Source organism: Salvelinus alpinus, chromosome 2, assembly GCF_045679555.1.
Source record: "Salvelinus alpinus chromosome 2, SLU_Salpinus.1, whole genome shotgun sequence".
Taxonomy (NCBI): Eukaryota; Metazoa; Chordata; class Actinopteri; order Salmoniformes; family Salmonidae; genus Salvelinus; species Salvelinus alpinus.
In genome coordinates, this window is record NC_092087.1 from 107,903,629 (window position 1) to 107,924,309 (window position 20,681).

Here is a 20,681-nt window from a genome sequence, read left to right on the forward strand (position 1 = left end):
TATCTCTTTCTCTGAGCAATTGTATTAGTATAAAATAATATATTTTCCCTTTTTTTGTTGGTGTAACAATACATCATGTAGATGTATATAATGAACAGACTAGGTCTATACTGCTCCTACGTGGTGTAACAATACATCATGTAGATGTATATAATGAACAGACTAGGTCCATACTGCTCCTACGTGGTGTAACAATACATCATGTAGATGTATATAATGAACAGACTAGGTCTATACTGCTCCTACGTGGTGTAACAATACATCATGTAGATGTATATAATGAACAGACTAGGTCTATACTGCTCCTACGTGGTGTAACAATACATCATGTAGATGTATATAATGAACAGACTAGGTCTATACTGCTCCTACATGGTGCAACAATACATCATGTAGATGTATATAATGAACAGACTAGGTCTATACTGCTCCTACATGGTGTAACAATACATCATGTAGATGAACAGACTAGGTCTATACTGCTCCTACATTTTTGTATTATTATGTGTTATTTATTTCTCCTTTATTTAACCAGGTCGGCCAGTTGAGAACACGTTCTCATTTACAACTGCAACCTGGCCAAGATAAAACAAAGCAGTTCGACAAAAACAACACAGAGTTACACATGGAGTAAAACAAACATACAGTCAATAATACAGTAGAAAAATAAGTCTATATACAATGTGAGCAAGTGAGGTGAGATAAGGGAGGTAAAGGCAAAAAAAGGCCATGGTGGCAAAGTGAATACAATATAGCAAGTAAAACACTGGAATGGTAGATTTGCAGTGGAAGAATGTGCAAAGTAGAGATAGAAATAATGGGGTGCAAAGTAGCAAAATAAATGTCTTTCCTTCGTGGATCTCCTGCATGTTTACATATCTGGCATTACTCATCTCATATGTATATACTGTATTCTATCCTATTCTACTGTATCTTAGTCTATGTATTACTCATCTCATATGTATATACTGTATTCTATCCTATTCTACTGTATCTTAGTCTATGCATTACTCATCTCATATGTATATACTGTATTCTATCCTATTCTACTGTATATGTCTATGCATTACTCATCTCATATGTATATACTGTATTCTATCCTATTCTACTGTATCTTAGTCTATGCATTACTCATCTCATATGTATATACTGTATTCTATCCTATTCTACTGTATCTTAGTCTATGCATTACTCATCTCATATGTATATACTGTATTCTATCCTATTCTACTGTATCTTAGTCTATGCCCCTCTGACATCACTCGTCCATATTTTTATATATTCTTATTCCTTTACTTAGATTTGTGTGTATTAGGTATTTGTTGTGAGCTAGGAACACAAGCATTGAGTTAGATATTACTGCACTGTTGGAGCTAGAAACACAAGCATTAATTTAGATATTACTACACTGTTGGAGCTAGGAACACAAGCATTAAGTTAGCTTTTACTGCACTGTTGGAGCTAGGAACACAAGCATTTAGTTAGATATTACTGCACTGTTGGAGCTAGAAACACAAGCATTAAGTTAGATATTACTGCACTGTCAGAACTAGAAACACAAGCATTAAGTTAGATACTACTGCACTGTTGGAGCTAGGAACACAAGCATTTAGTTAGATACTACTGTTGGAAACACCCCATCTCTTTACATTACTTATGCATATTCAGTGGCCTGACTGCATCCAGACTATGTCAAAGGCCCATCCTGGTAGATCTGAACCTAATGCAGCTTGGAGTGATCAGATGACAGAAGTCACATTTAGGTGCCAGGTGTAACTGAGGCTGTAGATGCTCCATATCCATTACTTTGAGTGTTTTTTATAATATGACTAAATATGTTAATTTCTGTGTTGCAGGGGCAGTCAAGAAATGGAACGGCAAGGCCACAGAACATGACATAAGCAGAGCTGTGGGAGACCACCTCAAACCCCTGGTGGAGCCGGGGGTGGTGTTTACCACGCCACCATCAGAGCTGTGGGAGACCACCTCAAGCCCCTGGTAGAGCCGGGGGTAGTGTTTACCACTCCACCACAGCTTCAGCAGGCTGGAAAAGTGATACTGTTTTTCATACTAAGATGGACCAAGAGTCTGTTGATTGGTCAGTCATTGGATTCATTTGTTGAAATCAAATCAAGCTTTATTTACAGCACATTTCAGACATGCAACAATGGCTTCTCAGGAAAAAACAATGAAAATAAACAGGAATATTTAGTACACAAACATAAGAGGATAAAAAACAATAATACCAACTTAAAGACTAATGAGCATCCTAAGGAAATGCCATTGATTAAAATATTAAAATATCCAATCCAAAATATAAGCTTGTTTTTTAGGATGGGCTCTGAAAGTCACTATGGGGTGTCCAATGAAAGTTGACTAGTAACAACAACTGGGACCTCAAAGACACCCACCATGAGACCCACTAAATCTGCCCAAGAAGAGGCAAACAAAAGAAAAACCCACACCAAACTTAAAGACAGGAAGCAAACCAAAAAGCTGGAGCAACTAAAGGTGTTGACTCTCCACATCTATCAAGACAACTGGAGCACTGGGCCAGACACTCTTAAATAGAACCTGGACCAGCTCAGGTGAAACACCTTCCCACTAACGAGATGGACAAGCCAGCACAGGTGTAACACATACTGACTAACGAGGTGACACCAATCAGTGCATCCTATGTGCTAACGAGCTAGACGTGCTGAAATCCAATCTCAAAACATAAATGGAAAAAACAAAGACTGTAACACTTTCCCCCTTAAGACAACAAATATATCCTATATTTTTGTTGGACAACAGAAAACAATTTCCATTTCACATTATCAACTACAATGCTTCATGAGCCCAAACAAAACTCATCTCCGATACGGAAAAACGTACTGGCTGTCAACAATAAAAATTTTCCCAATAGCTTCTAGAACTCTCGTCCCCTTGGAACGAGCCCAAACAAAACTCATCTCCAATACGGAAAAACGTGCAGTAAAAATAAACTGTGATCCATGGCAATGCACTGGCTAAACGCAAAACACAAAACATTTTGACTGCCCCCCTTGAGACAATCAGCAACCAGGTTGTTCTCACCACAGACATGTCTGATTTCAAGAGGAAACTCCTGCAATATCCGTAGTAACTTTCCACCTCACTGCGGAGCTTCTCTCTCTTTTCAGGGTTCACTAGATAGGCATGTTGTTGGATCGGGGCCCAGTCCCCAATGTCATGCTCTAGTACATTTGGTTTGGCACATCTGAGAATGAACCCTGCTATTCTAAAAGAAGGGCAACAATGTCAATATATTTATACCCGAAAATTGTCAGTTGATTGCATAAATAATTATGATTACTAAAAGTTACATGAATTGTAAACATGAATTACCAAAACCAAATGTACACCCCTTTGATAATATGTATTGTCAATAATTCACTTAATGGTAAGGCATGGTATAATAAAAAATGTTTAAAAAAATATTTGATTGCATAGTCTTATTTTCAACGTCTTTTCAATTACATTGTGCTAGGTGGGATCGCCTCAATGTCAAAACACAGTTTTAACGTGTCCAAATCAATAACCAATATGCAGAAACAGTTTGGGATAAATTGAAAACCTAAACATAACATATGCTATTTACACAAACATCTGCCACAATAATCATATTTCCAGAAACGTTGTTTTGACAAGTAGCAATAAATCACTGATATCAATTAGGGGGGAAATCAGGTTGTACGTGATGTTGGAATGCATTTAAATGTAGGGGTCGCTAAACAAAGGAACGCAACACTTATTTGTCATAACTAATAAATTTCATGCTAAAATCATTTGTGCGACAGGAAGGAGATGAGGTTGCACGTCCTGCTAAAACTAACAGCTCAAAAACCACACGGAATCTGGGAATAATGTGTCCTTACTAAATCTCATAAATAGTACTCTTCCAATTCAGAGCCTGGATTTTCCCCCTGAGGCTAATATCCATATCATGTTGAAATCAATAGAACAGGGGACAAACATTTAGGGTTCTACATTGTGACATCATTAAAATACTCCTCCTACAATGTTAAAACATTCTACATTGTGACATAATTTCACTGATATCATGAAACAACTCCTTCATGTATTTTCTGATGATTAGTCAGATATCTTTTATCAGATTATCTCTGGTCACAGCTATACATTGGCTCTCCTGTGTGTGTTCTCTTGTGCACTGTCAGATAGCTAGATTGAACAAAACTCTTCCCACATTGATCACAGCTATAAGTTTTCTCTCCTGTGTGTGTTCTCTGGTGTGCAGTCAGCTGGCTAGATTGAATAAAACTCTTACCACATTGATCACAGCTATAAGGTTTCTCTCCTGTGTGTGTTCTCTGGTGTAATGTCAGATGGCCAGATCTAGTAAAACTCTTCCCACATTGATCACAGCTATACATTTTCTCTCCTGTGTGTGTTCTCTGGTGCACTGTCAGATAGCCAGAAGTATTAAAACTCTTCCCACATTGATCACAGCTATAAGGTTTCTCTCCTGTGTGTGTTCTTTTGTGTAAAGTCAGAGAGCCAGATGTAGTAAATCTCTTCCCACATTGACCACAGCTATAAGGTTTCTCTCCTGTGTGTGTTCTTTTGTGTAAAGTCAGAGAGCCAGATGTAGTAAAACTCTTCCCACATTGACCACAGCTATATGGTTTCTCTCCTGTGTGTGTTCTCTGGTGCACTGTCAGATAGCCAGATTGACAAAAACTCTTCCCACATTGATCACAGCTATAAGGTTTCTCTCCTGTGTGTGTTCTCTGGTGCACTGTCAGTTGGCCAGATTGACAAAAACTCTTCCCACATTGATCACAGCTATAAGGTTTCTCTCCTGTGTGTGTTCTTTGGTGTAAAGTCAGAGAGACAGATGTAGTAAAACTCTTCCCACATTGACCACAGCTATAAGGTTTCTCTCCTGTGTGTGTTCTTTGGTGTAAAGTCAGAGAGCCAGATGTAGTAAAACTCTTCCCACATTGATAACAGCTATAAGGTTTCTCTCCTGTGTGTGTTCTCTGGTGTATAGTCAGATTGCTAGATGTAAAAAAACTATTCCCACATTGAACACAGCTATAAGGTTTCTCTCCTTTGTGTGTTTTCTGATGAATTTTAATGCCTGATGAGGTGAATCTCTTCCCACAGTCAGAGCAGCAGTGAGTTCTCTTCCCTGTGGATCTCTGCAGGTGTTTATTGAGGTGTTCTGATCTGGAGAGACTCTTCTCTGCCTCGTCAGCATCATGAGGTTGTTGAGGCTCCCCAGAGGATCCACGATAGTCCCGTCTCTCTCCTGTGTGAACAACAAAGTCAGATGATTAAAGGCCCACAACAGTGGAAATCCACTGTAAAAGGTGATGCCAACAGCGTAGCCATGATGTTGTACAACAATTGACGTCTGTAGTGAATGTAATGATTATTTGACAATTGTCTTAAAATGAGCAAGAATAGTCATATTTTAGTAGTAACATCGATGATTGTAGGCTAGAAATAAGTTATTCATGTTGTTGAAACTAAGCACTGTGCCAGACGACTTTTGGTCTCCAATATAAGCCCCTTTCTGTGTTTAATAAAATTGCGGCACGAGGGCGATGGACATGCAATTTGGTTGTAGAAACTCCTCCCTGCTAATGAGGAAACCGACAGTTATGGATGTAGTATATCTGTCTGGAGCAAAAATGGTGAGCAAAGATTTTAGTTTTTCACAGTGCATTCTGAATGTGAATGGGGGAAAACTCAGGGGAGTAACCTCTATTTCCAGGTTGATTATGAGTACATTTCACACTACTTTGGATTATAATTGTAAGGCTCGTTTGAATGTCCTGTGTAATATAATGTTTGCTACAGTATTAAGAAATATGTTTAATTATTGAAGAATCGCGTTAATGACAGTATCCATTTGGGTGTTGTCAATAAAGTTATGATTTTTTAAATGTATTTTTTATGACTTTTTTCCCCACCTTTATTTAACCAGGTAGGCCAGTTGAGAACAAGTTCTCATTTACAACTGTGACCTGCCAAGATAAAGCAAAGCAGTGTGACAAAAACAACAGAGTTACATACACTTGGGATAAACAAAAGTACAGTCAATAACACAATAGAAAGTCTATATACAGTGTGTGCAAATGGAGTAAGGAGGTAAGGCAATAAATAGGCCATAGTAGAGAAGTAATTACACATTAACACTGGAGTGATAGATGTGCAGATGATGATGTGCAAGTAGAGATACTGGTGTGCAAAAGAGCAAAAAAAGTTAATAAAACATGGGGATGAGGTAGGCAATTGGATGGGCTATTTACAGATGGGCTGTGTACAGCTGCAGCGATCGGTAAGCTGCTCAGATAGCTGATGCTTAAAGTTAGTGAGGGAGAGTCTCCAGCTTCAGTGATTTTTGCATTTCGTTCCAGTCATTGGCAGCAGAGAACTGGAAGGAAAGGCGGCCAAAATAGGTGTTGGCTTTGGGGATGACCAGTGAGATATACTTCCTGGAGCACGTGCTACGGGTGGGTGTTGCTATGGTGACCAGTGAGCTGAGTTAAGGCGGAGCTTTACCTAGCAAAGACTTATAGATGACCTGGAGCCAGTGGGTTTGGAGACGAATATGTAGCGAGGGCCAGCCGACGAGAGCAGTGGTATATGGGGATATGGTGACAAAACGGATGGCACTGTGATAGACTGCATCCAGTTTGCTGTGTAGAGTGTTGGAGGCTATTTTGAAAATTACATCACCGAAGTCAAGGATCGGTAGGATAGTCAGTTTTACGAGGGTATGTTTGGCAGTGAGTGAAGGAGGCTTTGTTGCAAAATAGGAAGCCAAATCTAGATTTAATTTTGGATTGGAAATGCTTAATATTAGTCTGGAAGGAGAGTTTACAGTCTAGCAAGACACCTAGGTATTTATAGTTGTCCACATATTCTAAAGTCAGAACCGTCTAGAGTAGTCGTGCCCAGAGTGAACTGCCTCCTACTCTGTCCCAGATGCTAATCAATCAATCAAGTTTATTTTATATAGCCCTTCGTACATCAGCTAATATCTCGAAGTGCTGTACAGAAACCCAGCCTAAAACCCCAAACAGCAAGCAATGCAGGTGTAGAAGCACGGTGGCTAGGAAAAACTCCCTAGAAAGGCCAAAACCTAGGAAGAAACCTAGAGAGGAACCAGGCTATGAGGGGTGGCCAGTCCTCTTCTGGCTGTGCCGGGTGGAGATTATAACAGAACATGGCCAAGATGTTCAAAATGTTCATAAGTGACAAGCATGGTCAAATAATAATCAGGAATAAATGTCAGTTGGCTTTTCATAGCCGATCATTAAGAGTTGAAAACAGCAGGTCTGGGACAGGTAGGGGTTCCATAACCGCAGGCAGAACAGTTGAAACTGGAATAGCAGCAAGGCCAGGTGGATACCCCCGGACAGGGCCAAACAGGAAGGATACAACCCCACCCACTTTGCCAAAGCACAGCCCCCGCACCACTAGAGGGATATCTTCAACCACCAACTTACAATCCTGAGACAAGGCCGAGTATAGGCCACAAAGATCTCCACCACAGCACAAACCAAGGGGGGGGGGGGGGGAGCGCCCCCCAATAATATATGCATATTATTATTAGTATTGGATAGAAAACACTCATATGTCCAAATAGCCACTTGTTGTTAGCGTGTTCAGCCCAGTAATCCATCTTCATGAGGCGCAGGCACTTCGTCCAGACAAAAACTCGAGAAGTTCCGTTACAGTCCTTTAGAAACATGTCAAACGATGTATGGAATCAATCTTTAGGATGTTTTTAACATAAAACATCAATAATGTACCAACCGGAGAATTCCTTTGTCTGAAGAAAAGCACTGGAACTAGAGGTAACTCTGTCGGGAGCGCGCGTCATGAGACCAAGGCACTCTGCCAGACCACTGACTCAAAGAGGTCTCATGAGCCCCTCCTTTATAGTAGAAGCCTCATTCAAGTTTCTAAAGACGGTTGACATCTAGTGACATCTAGTAGGAAGTGCAACTTTATCCATATCTCAATGTGTATTCGGTAAGCCAAGCTTTAAAAAACTACAAACCTCAGATTTCCCACTTCCTGGTTGGATTTGTCTCAGGTTTTCGCCTGCCATATGAGTTCTGTTATACTCACAGACATCATTCAAACAGTTTTAGAAACTTCAGAGTGTTTCTATCCAATACTAGTAATAATATGCATATATTAGCATCTGGGACAGAGTAGCAGGCAGTTTACTCTGGGCACCTTATTCATCCAAGCTACTCAATACTGCCCTCCTGTCACCAAGAAGTTAAGTGTCCAAAGTGTCCAAAGGGACAGATGTATACAGAATGGTGTCGTCTGCATAAAGGTGGATCAAGGAATCACCCGCAGCAAGAGCAACATCGTTGATATATACAGAGAAAAGAGTTGGCCCGAGAATTGAACCCTGTGGTACCCCCATAGAGACTGCCAGAAGTCCATACAACAGGCCCTCCGATTTGACACACTGAACTCTGTCTAAGAAGTAGTTGGTGAACCAGGCGAGTCAGTCATTTGAGAAACCAAGGCTGTTGAGTCTGCCGATAAGAATACGGTGATTGACAGAGTCGAAATCCTTGGCCAGGTTGATGAAGACAGCGACACAGTATTGTCTTTTATCAATGGCGGTTATGATATCGTTTAGTACCTTGAGCGTGGCTGAGGTGCACCTGTGACCAGCTCGGAAACCGGATTGCACAGCGGAGAAGGTACAGTGGGATTCAAAATGGTCAGTGACCTGTTTGTCAACTTGGCTTTTGAAGACTTTAGAAAGGCAGGGCAGGATGGATATAGGTATGTAACAGTTTGGGTCTAGAGTGTCACCCCCTTTGAAGAGGGGGGTGACCGCGGATAAGAGAGGTTGCATCTCTGGAGGCACTAGTTATGCTAGGTGAGGTCACCGCATGTGTGGAAGGTGGGACAAAAGAGTTCTCTGAGGCATGTTGAGTGGGACTAGGGGCTCCGCAGTAAAATAAAACAATGATAACTACCCTAAACAACAGTATACAAGGCATATTGACAGAGAGACATAACGCGAGGCATAAAGCAATCACAGGTGTTGATTGGGAGAGCTAGCTAAGACAACAACGGGTAAGACAACAGTTAATCAGCTAAGACAACAACAGGTAAAATGGCGATGAATGGGCAGAGAGGGTCAGTTAACTACACACTGGGCCTGAGTTCGAGGCTGGGGCAGACAGATAAACAAAATAAACAAAATGGAGAACCGTGATTAATGAACAGTCCAGCAGGCATCAGCTATGTAGCCAAGTGATCATAGGGTCCAGTGAACAGCAATATATGAACTAGGGAAGCCGTTAGGTAGTCGTTACTACGCTAGCCGGGAGATGCGCCTGGCTCGAGGCTAACTGGTGCTAGCGTCGGGACAGGGGCATTAGCCACTATAGCCACTCCAGTGCGTCCGGTGCAAAGGTCCAGAGCTTACGGCAGGAATCCGGTGATGTAGTGGCTTCTAGTCGTGTTAGTGAAGAGTCTGGGAGACATCAGCTGTGTAGCCAAGTGATCATAGGGTCCACTGAGCAGGCTGGGAGATGGGCCTAGCTCAAGGCTAGCTCAGTGGCAGCTAGCTAGCTGCGATCATCTGGTGTAATGGTCCAGAGCTTACGGCAGGAATACGGTGATGTAGTGGAGAAAAACAGTCCGATATGCTCAGGGTTGATATCGCGCTGTGCAGACTGGCAGGTATTACCCAAGCTAAAAGCGGCTGGTGTCTGAGCTAAAAAGGTAAAGGCCTTTAGCAGTGGCTAACAATGACTAAATAGCTAGTAGCTAATTAGCTGGTTAGCTTCTGATGGCTAGATTCTGATGGCTAAAAATGTGCAGATCCGCATCATAATGGGTGAGGCGGGTTGCCGTCTTGGATTACAAGATGAGTCTGTTAAAAACCATTGGATTTAGCAAACTCTGAAATTATTTAGTGTTTCTGTGCCCATGAAAACTGTTTCCCCAGCGTAACATAAGGAGCCACTAAATTATACGTAGTTCGAGTGCATTTCAGAATACAAAAAAACAGTCCGACAGCAAGATCCCGTATTTAAGTTGAAGTTCATCATATGACAAGCGTAACGTTATGACTATAACTACTGTTCCCTGAAGGAGGGAAACTAGGTACAACATACTATCACAAATTCACGCCTCGCTGGAAGCCCCGCCTTCCACAGGTGATGAGTGTGAGGTTTGGATTTAATCCTTCAATTTAATACCGCTCTTCACCGACCCAGGAAGGGGTGGGGCCAATTAGGTGTTGTACCTCGTTTCCCTCCTTCAGGGAAGTGTAATTATAATCAAAGTTACACTCCCTTTCAGTTGGTCAACTTCGGTACAACATACTATGGAGAAATACAATAATTCCCCATGCCGAACCAAACGGATACTAAATGAAACGGCCCCTGGCAGATCACCCAGACCTGACCCTGCAAGATGCGTCAGTTTTGTCAATTTATTCATTGTCTTTTGTTTGAAACACTCCTGTCAATGTTGAGTAAGGACGCACACCTGATTACACATATAGAAGTAGGACTAGTCAACCTGGACTGAGCACAAATGTAGGCCTATAAAATGTGCCTATTTGGGGATGTCTGATAGTATTTCAGATTGTCTTAACGCACCACCACTAATGAGTTGTGGAGCTTCTCAACAAAAAAATTATTCAGCTTCTCCAACTAATTTTTTCTTCACCTCAAACAGCAGGTAAAGAAAGTCTTATTAGAATCCATTACGAATGACAATAGTTGCTCAAAGTATTTGTAAATTATTTCCAGCTCTCGCCCTTTCGATAACCACTCAGCATTAAAGGGAAAAACGTAATGCTCTGATCCAGTGGAAATGTTATAAAATACCTGATTACTTCTTATCCTTTGCACAAATAGACGACAGCTGTGTCTGTCCAGAACTCACTGGCGCAGGAAACTGAGGGCCCAGAATATTTTATACAATGTTGCAAGTTTTGGAGGACCCAGTTGATAGTTGATAGAATGTTTCAAGTTCGTTGTTGACAGGCCATGTGCAGGCAATGTGATTTATAGGATATTTATTTTTAATCTGGATATTTTCTACTTGCAGGCTGCAAATGTTTTTGTTTGTTGGTTTCATGTAGGCTATTTTTACATAGTTGGCAACGGCAATAAAAGTTACTTTTAGATTTGTATAATTTTCATTTAGATAGAATGTAGATTAATCACAGATAATGATGTTGAGATAAAGACTATTATAATTATTATTATAAATTAAATGAAACTGTTCCAGTAAAATGTGAATATGAAAATCCTAACTGGCACCAGATCAGTAGAAATGGTCAGATAAATTGGCACTCCAAATGGAAAAGGTTGCTGACTGCTGGTGTAGCCTATTACCAGAAACTATAGGAGCATAACGACTGCTGGTGTAGCCTATTACCAGAAACTATAGGAGCATAACGACTGCTGGTGTAGCCTATTACCAGAAACTATAGGAGCATAACGACTGCTGGTGTAGCCTATTACCAGAAACTATAGGAGCATAACGACTGCTGGTGTAGTCTATTACCAGAAACTATAGGAGCATAACGACTGCTGGTGTAGCATATTACCAGAAACTATAGGAGCATAACGACTGCTGGTGTAGCCTATTACCAGAAACTATAGGAGCATAACATCAGAATTTACGAAGGCCAGCAGCAGCGGGAGGAGTAGGCTAAGGAAGACATTTTTCTGATGGTTAGGCTATCTTGTTTCAGAGGGGTGTCATCAATAGCCCATAATGACAAAGTGAAAACAGGTAAAAAACAGAAATACCTTATTTACTTAATTATTCAGACCCTTTGCTATCAGACTTTTTATTTGTTGGCTTTATGTAGGCTATTTTTTACATAGTTGGCAATAAAAGTTACTTTTAGATTTGTATAATTTTCATTTAGATGGAATGTAGACTAATCACAGATAATGATGTTGAGATAAAGACTATTATATTTATTATTACTATTATAAATTAAATTAAACGGTTTCAGTAAAATGTGCAAATGAAAATCATAACCGGCACGCAGATCGGTAGAAATGGTCAGATAAATTTGCACTACAAATGTAGGTTTCTGACTGCTTGTGTAGCCTATTACCAGCAACGTCAGAATGTATGAAGGCCAGCAGGAGTTGGTTCAGGAAGAGTTTATTCTCTTCTGGTTGGGCGATATTGATGTAATGGCATGAAAATAAATTGGCTGAATATTATACAATGACTTATCAACAGCTCTAACAATTTGACCCCCACAGGAAATCTTCACTGGCAATTCTAGAATATACTATATATCCTATAAACCTGGTTAAACTATCATTATTACATCATGGATGAATTCTAGAATATACTATATATCCTAGAAACCTGGTTAAACTATCATTATGACATCATGGATGAATTCTAGAATATACTATATATCCTAGAAACCTGGTTAAACTATAATTTTGACATCATGGATGGCCAGTCCTTGTACTCATAGTGTAGTGAATGCAGGGGGTAGCCCTGAGCTGAACTCAAACCTGGGTCCAGTGACTCTCAAGTTAACACCTTATAACTGTTACACCAAGATGTCCGAACTTCTTGACGAGGTCCCCAGGTTTTGGGTTAAGGTTGCTACAATAGCTTTCTCTATGAATTTGAGAGTGGTTACATTTCTCCAACCCCCATCCCTCAGCTGTTTACCAAACCAAGTCTCTGGGCAGCCATTTTGTTTCTGTTTAAATCCTAGGTTGTCCCTTTAAAAAAGCCACACAACAAACAACCAATCTGCAGTTGAAACAACAACAAAGCTGTAATTCTACTACTGTTTTGGTAATAAGATGATGATGGGGTTGGAGAAATGTAACTACTCTCTAATTCATAGACAGACCTATGGATGAAAGGACTGACTATCCATGATATCAACATTACAGTTTTAACCATGTTGAGGCTATACAGTGTTGATTTACATTGTTTCTAAACATTGGAGTAAAAAAAGTTTATTTGGGGTTCTGATGGGGTACAACAGTTTAACTAAGCTTAATGAGGCATATGTTATATTCTTCAATAATCAATGGCTATAAATAAATAATTTAAAAGTCCACATATGAATGTAGCAATTGCAGATTTCCCATTTAACACCAAACATCAGTTCAACAACTGCAGAGTTTGTGCCTCTGTTTTTTAGAAGGTACTTACGAGTGTTAATCAGGGAACGGTTTCTCAAAACCATCTTACCCTTAGAACCATCGGACACCTTAAGATGCGTTTGGGAAACCGGGACCAGATATCCAGTTTCCTTCTCTTCTTCCTCCTCCTTTTTCGATGTAACAGTCATCTCCCCCTCGTTCAACGCATCTTCCATTTCTTTCACAGTAACGGCCTCATTCTCTACTTCTTGTTTTACTGTGATATCCTCCTCTCCTTTAGCACGGGAGTAGCTTAGTGACCGCATGGTCGGGGATGTTAGCTAGCTAGGCTAATGCTAACTTAACCAGCCCGCTAACGGAATAATAACAACACCGTAAATATGAAATTAAAACGGATAACTAACTAGACGACAGAAGAGGGTTTAAAACACAGTGGCTAATAATTACGAAAGCGTCTAAACAGCTTTATTGGTTCAGGTATTTTGTCTAGCAAGCTACCGAGGTGGCTGACTGTCTGTTGCTGCTGTTGAAAGAAGCGTTCCGTCCACTAGATTATACGTCACAGTAGCAGCATTGCCTTAAAGTCGCAGACCGCAATCTGCTGACTGGAGTGGGTAACGCAGTTGAGTAAAATGTCAATTTAATTTTCAGACAAAAAGTTAAAGGGTAGGAATCAGGGACGTCGCTAGAACTAAAATATTAATTAGTCCCCCCTATATAAATCAATATCAGTCAATATATTTTTTCTGTGATTTCTTTTTTTTGTCAACCGTTCCATCGCATCTTAAACTTTTTTACCGGGCCGGCACTAGGACCGGGGGAGGCTGCTGCTGCACTAGTGACCGTTAGACTTTCTTCAGCAAAGATATACTAGGAGAGAGGGGAACCCCTACACAGAACTGAACTGAATCAAATATGGCGAACAGAAATACTAGGAGAGGGGAACCCCTACACAGAACTGAACTGAATCAAAGATGGCGGACAGAAATACTAGGATTGAAGCAAATGTAAGGGATTATAACGTCATAACGAATCATGCAAAAACATGTACAGTTGACAGGAATGTTAGTTCATGTAGAGACAAACGATTATGCATTTTTTTTAAATCATAGTTCATTTACGAAAATCGTGATTTAGCCAGCTAGCTGACTAGCTAACATTAGCCAGCTAGCTGGCTAGCTTTATGGGTGTTGTGACATGAGTATGAAATTGTAATTCTGGTTGTTTTAGGAACTCCTGAAACAACCAGCAAACCAGGCTGTCGTTTTGGGAAACAGTGGATGTATAGAATCTAGCTAGCTGAAGAATTTACTGCAAATTGAATGTACAATTTTGTAAGTTTGCCTTGCTGATATTTACCATGCAGATAGATGAAATCACGTAGCTAGCTATGTTCTTGCTTATTGTGCAGTGGATGATTAAAATCCCTGTATGCCCATGGATGTGTAGCTAGCTATCTAGCCGATCTGTGTATGGACCCAAACGTTTGGTATACATATTAGTTCAGAACCTAGCTATGAACCTCAGCTATCATAGCCAGTTGTATCAACTTCAAAACAGCCTGAATGACATTAATGAAGCCTATGGATTGAGTAGAATATAATATCATGTTGTGCCAAGAATGCAAGTCGTATATACATGTAGTTATTACCATGCATGAGATCCCCACATTGTAGCCTGTACATTTAATATATTCACTGATCATGTACTCTACCTTGGCAAATAAATGTGCAGTTTAGGTATGAATGTCTTTGAGATGATTATTCAGTCATATCCAATACCAGGAGTATCAAATTCCAGTCTTTGAATGACGCTGTGTCTTCATGTATGTATTACAATTATACACTTCAACAGTGTTTACCAATCTTGGTCCTGGGACATCAATGGTTACACATTGTAACTAATGGACTAGAAACAGGATTTAACTAGTTAATTCATATATACAGAAACATAATGTTAAAAACAGAACACTACACTTCCTATGCATCGTGTAAATACTCCAACACCGGTTCATCTCAACATCTAATGCCCTTCATCTGCATGATCTGATAAACACAGGATAGGTGGAGTATTTCATCACATTACACTTCATTTCAACCAGTAGAGAATGTGAAAAGCTTTATTGAAAAGCTCATTATCCAAGTGTTATAAATACAAGTTCAATCTGTACTTCAATGCACATCTGTTGTGCATTATAAAAACAGAGGAAGAAAGAGGAGGTGAGAGAGGTGTAAAAGACAGAAAGGGAAAGAGGTAAGCACATAGGAGCAGGGAAGGCAGCACATGATTAATGAATCACAGTGCTACCTAAATATTCTCTCAGTTCATCACAATTACATAGCAGTGTCTCTAGTCGGCCCACAGGTTATCTTAAAAGCAGGTGAGGTGTCGATGATGGGACTGGGGGTTGGCATCCTCTCACATCAAAACATATCTGCAGACGAGAGACAGATGGAGAGAGAGAGCATGTTTAAGCCTTGTGTTTTTATTTTTTATTCTAACATTGTTAGTCATCAATCAGGAGGTGAAATGCAAAACTGACCTGGGATCATTAACTCTGGGACTACTGCATCTATCTGTATTTCAATGTAAAGCATCTCTTTAATAATACTTCCTGTATAATATAAACTGACCTTGGATCATTAACTCTGGGACTACTGCATCTATCTGTATTTCAATGTAAAGCATCTCTTTAATAATACTTCCTGTATAATATAAACTGACCTGGGATCATTAACTCTGGGACTACTGCATCTATCTGTATTTCAATGTAAAGCATCTCTTTAATAATACTTCCTGTATAATATAAACTGACCTGGGATCATTAACTCTGGGACTACTGCATCTATCTGTATTTCAATGTAAAGCATATCTTTAATAATTCTTCCTGTTGACCTGACCAAGTGACCTCTCACCTCTGATCATGCTGTGCCCTCTATGTAGCCAGTTCAGATGCAGGAGGGGTTCACCGACACAGCTGATATAACCTAGAGGATTTAGGGAGAAGGGAATCTGGGAGAACAGGAATCTGTGTGGCCTCACCTGGTGTCCACACCACACTAAGTGGCTGCAGGACAAACAATATAGCGTAGTTATACACCTGAGCCTGCTTACTGCACAACACAAGCCATCAATCAGATTGATACAGGAGTGTGTGGGTTATAGGGTGTCTAATTGCTTTACATTTCTTCAATATGGGTGATTTAAAATAGCCTGTTTTGTTTTTGCACAGACATTACACCCTTACCTAAACAGCACCCTCACCTGAGAAGTAGAAATCAAAGGGAGAGAAACTATGACTTGAATAACTGCAGTTGACATAGCTAAGTAAATGGAAGAATACTCTTATTGCAATGTGAATGGCTCTTAAAAGAGCCTTTGGTTGTGCATAGTGTAGTCTATGGTGTTGCCAGGGAACAGCACCCTCTTTGAAGAAGTAGGAGGTGAAGATCTCCTGCACACGGATTGCCTCTCTTGCTGCGTTGTTGGACCCCATCCTTGAAACATCCTGCAGAGCAGCAGACTCCTCCTCTGCGACACGGCGGCGAGCTGCAGATCCCCTCCTGGTCCTCGTGTCCATCCTCATGAAGTTACGCAGGACACAGGTAGCCTTCACACATCTTAATTCCTCCAGGAGGCAGTACCAGATGACCCTGGTCACCCAACCTTGCAGTGCCCTACACGTTAACTGTAGGCAATCGTTTTGAAGGAATCTCCAGTTACAAGGTATCTGTAGGAATATGGAAGACAATGTAATTACTAGACTGTTACATCACCAGGTCATTGTGGATTACTAAAGTATAATATCCCTGATAACAAATCATGATAACATTGGATTGATAGATGCATGGGCACACATATGTACATGTGTAACATGTGACAATAACAGGATCATATCAAGGATGGCATCACAAATTAATACATAAATACCTCTTGAAGCGTGATGATGAGTTGATCATTTGAATCAGCTGTGCAGTGCTGAGGCAAAAACAACAATGTGCCTCTTTGAGTCCCCAGGACTGAGAACCACTGCTCTTCATTGGGACCTCTTCATATGTAGACTGGCTTTCATAGCGCTCTTTATCTGAGGACAGAAAACCTCACAAGAAACACACTTCATTATAGTCAAATTACACCACACTGAATATTATGTTACTATTATCTCCGTCCTCACTTCTAGGGACAGGAACTACACAAAAGTACCTGCCCTATCCAGAATAAACTCCTCTCTCACTGACAGTTGGGGATGCTATCCTTTCACCCTCCATGGCTGTTAGCTAGCTACCTACAAATGCATTTGGAGTTAGTTTTTTACAGTGATAAATAGATAGCTAGCTAATATGAAGTTAGGTAGCTGGTGATATTTCATTCACTTAGCTATCTATCTATACAGAATGTGAAGTTGGCTAGATAGCTAGCTAGCCAACTAGCTAGCTCATTTAACAGCTCATTTGAGTTAGCCTGCACTGTAGCTAGTTAGCTAATAATACATCGTTGTTTCTTTACATTTCCAAAATCTATTTCCTTACTTGAATAGGTTCTCCCAGCCATGTGGACAACTGGAAACAGGGCAGCAAAGTTTGTCCCCAGAGCGTTTTAGAGGAAATTACTATTGAACTATGAACCCATTTAATAACCAGACCTTCATACAAACTTGCTCTGCTGAATTCTTGACGGAGTCACAACGGGCGGCCTAAGCGGCATCTAGTCCATCTGCTGACTGGACGCAGTTGACGAAAATTTACATTTTATTTTCAGACAACAAGTTAAAGTGTAGGAAGCATGAGTTTTTACTCACCAGTGTAACAACACAGTGTGGTTAAAGACTTAGTAACTTAGTTGTAGTCACGATCTGGTTACCTACAAGGACAAACAGTTAGGTTTTTTGTTTTAAATTTACAAAATTAAAATTACAAATTTACATTTTAAATGTTTTCTTTACTCAAGTATTACAATAGTTTTTTTAGGGGTGTAGGGTGGAAGCTGTCTCTGCGTAACAGGGAATTCCTGTCCGTCTGCTTCCTGTATTGGTCTGTGCGAAAACCACCCCCCTCCCTCTTAGTCAAAATGTCCAGATAACTTGTTTCATGCACATCAAAGGTGAGGGTGAATTTCAGATGTTCACTGCTTGTATTGATGAAGGAGTGGAATCGATGAAGTTCCTCTGCTGTCCCCTGGAATAGAAGGAACACGTCATCAATTAAGACTTTTTCAGAGCCTGATGAGGTGCTAGAATGGATTGTTAGGGCTGACAATCACATTCTTCTCAAACAACCCCACACACAGATTGGTATAATTAGATGCTATTTTCTAAACTACAATCACCATAATGCACTGCACACCTACTTGTCTTGTCTGTCTTTCCTTTCCTTTTTCCTTTTTCTTTCCTTTACACCTGCTATGTAAAAGAGACCGAATAATGTGTAACAGCCCTGGGCTCGAACCAGGGACTTCAAGTTCAGAACTCATCACCTGCTATGTAAGAGACAGAAGAATGCACAATGGTCAATGCTATCTGGAATCCTTGGGACATTCCTACCCTAAACCCTAACCTTAACCCTTTTAAAGGTCAACTTCAACGGGCTAGGAACGTCCCAAGGATGTATCTCTACCTGAAAATACATGATCTAAGTGATTGATAGTTGGTATTCACCAGTCATTAAGCCTTATTTCCTTTAATGAACTACCAAAATAGTGATTTTGTCAGACAGCAGCTCTACACTTTATTGACTGACTGATCCATTCATCCTTCCATCCCTCCTCAGCCTTCCTCTCCTCTGAAGACCCAGTGAGGGTGGAGCTCAGTCAGAGAGCTGTTGAGGGACTGGTTAGGAAGAACACTTTTACAGCCAGAGAGGTGAGAGGTCACACATGGTTTAGATGGTAAATATTTATGTCCCCTTAGTGGTTCATCACGTCAGCAAAAGAGAATATGTTCCATCTGTGTTTATTTAAATTAGTGCAAATTGTCCACTGATATTTGTGTAATTTCTCACCCATTTTGGCTGTATGAAAGTGAATTTCCCCTCAGGTACACACATTTGTTCTTTGTTATTACCCGAGCCACTGCCTGTTCACCCCGCTATCATCCAGAAGGCGAGGTCAGTACAGGTGCATCAAAGCTGGAACCGAGAGACAGAAGCTGTTTTTCAATCTCAAGGCCACCAGACTGTTGGCCACTTTAAGGAATGGAACACTAGTCACTTTAATAAATTTATATATCTGGCATTACTCATCTTGTACAGTTGAAGTCAGAAGTTTACATACATCTTAGCCAAATACATTCAAACTCAGTTTTTCACAATTCTTGACATTTAATCGTAGTAAAGATTCCCTGTCTTAAGTCAGTTAGGATCACCACTTTATTTTAAGAATGTGAAAAGTCAGAATAATAATAGGAGAATTATTTATTTCAGCTTTTATTTCTTTCATCACATTTCCAGTGGGTCAGAAGTTTACATACACTCAATTAGTATTTGGTAGCATTGCCTTTAAATTGTTTAACTTGGGACACATGTTTCGGGCAGCCTTTCACAAGCTTCCCATAATAAGTTGGGTGAACTTTGGCCCATTCCTACTGACAGAACTGGTTTAACTGAGTCAGGTTTGTAGGCCTCCTTGCTCGCACACGCTTTTTCAGTTCTGCCCAATGGATTGAGGTCAGGGCTTTGTGATGGCCACTCCAATACCTTGACATTGTTGTCCTTAAGCCATTTTGCCACAACTTTGGAAGCATGCTTGTGGTCATTGTCCATTTGGAAGACCCATTTGCAACCAAGCTTTAACTTCCTGACTGATGTCTTGAGATGCTGCTTCGATATATCTGCATAATTTTCCTACCTCACGATGCCATCTATTTTGTGAAGTGCACCAGTCCCTCCTGCAGCAAAGCACCCCCACAACATGATGCTGCCACCCCCGTGCTTCACGGTTGGGATAGTGTTCTTCAGCTTGCAAGCCTCCCCCTTTTTCCTCTAAACATAACGGTGGTCATTATGGCCAAACAGTTCTATTTTTGTTTCATTAGACCAGAGGACGTTTCTCCAAAAAGTACGATCTTTGTCTCCATGTGCAGTTGCAAACCGTAGTCTGGCTTTTTTTATGGCGGTTTTGGAGCAGTGGCTTCTTCCTTGCTGAGCTGCCTTTCAGGTTATGTCGATATAGGACTCGTTTTACTGTGGATACAAATACTTTTGTACCTGTTTCCTCTAGCATCTTCACAAGGTCCTTTGCTGTTGTTCTGGGATTGATTTGCACTTTTTCACCAAAGTACATTCACCTCTAGGAGACAGAACATGTCTCCTTCCTGAGCTGTATGACAGCTGCATGGTCCCATGGTGTTTATACTTGCGTTTGTACAGATGAACGTGGTACCTTCAGGCGTTTGGAAATTGCTCTCAAGGATGAACCATACTTGTGGAGGTCTACAATTTATTTTCTGAGGTCTTGGCTTATTTATTTTGATTTTCCCATGATGTCAAGCAAAGAGACACTGAGTTTTAAGGTAGTTCTTGAAATACAGGT

General features: G+C 40.5%; 2 protein-coding genes and 1 long non-coding RNA gene across 4 annotated transcripts in view; 1 reads left to right on the forward strand and 2 right to left on the reverse strand.

Moving 5' to 3' along the window:
* Positions 1 to 20,681, forward strand: part of LOC139548080 (zinc finger protein ZFP2-like) — a 301,764-nt gene that overhangs the window by 43,180 nt on the left and 237,903 nt on the right. The gene's annotated exons all lie outside the window — the stretch shown is intronic.
* LOC139548793 (zinc finger protein ZFP2-like) overlaps positions 2,109 to 20,681 on the reverse strand; it is a 110,533-nt gene continuing 91,960 nt past the window's right edge. Inside the window, exon 2 of the mRNA XM_071358648.1 lies at positions 2,109 to 5,296. Coding sequence (XP_071214749.1) covers positions 4,140 to 5,296 — 1,157 coding nt within the window. The 3' untranslated portion in view covers positions 2,109 to 4,139. The remainder of the gene's footprint in view (positions 5,297 to 20,681) is intronic.
* On the reverse strand, positions 14,939 to 16,883 carry LOC139550553 (uncharacterized). Its single transcript, XR_011670071.1, has 2 exons — positions 16,073 to 16,883; positions 14,939 to 15,591 (listed from the first exon to the last, which is right to left on the reverse strand). It is a non-coding gene; the product is annotated as an uncharacterized lncRNA (long non-coding RNA).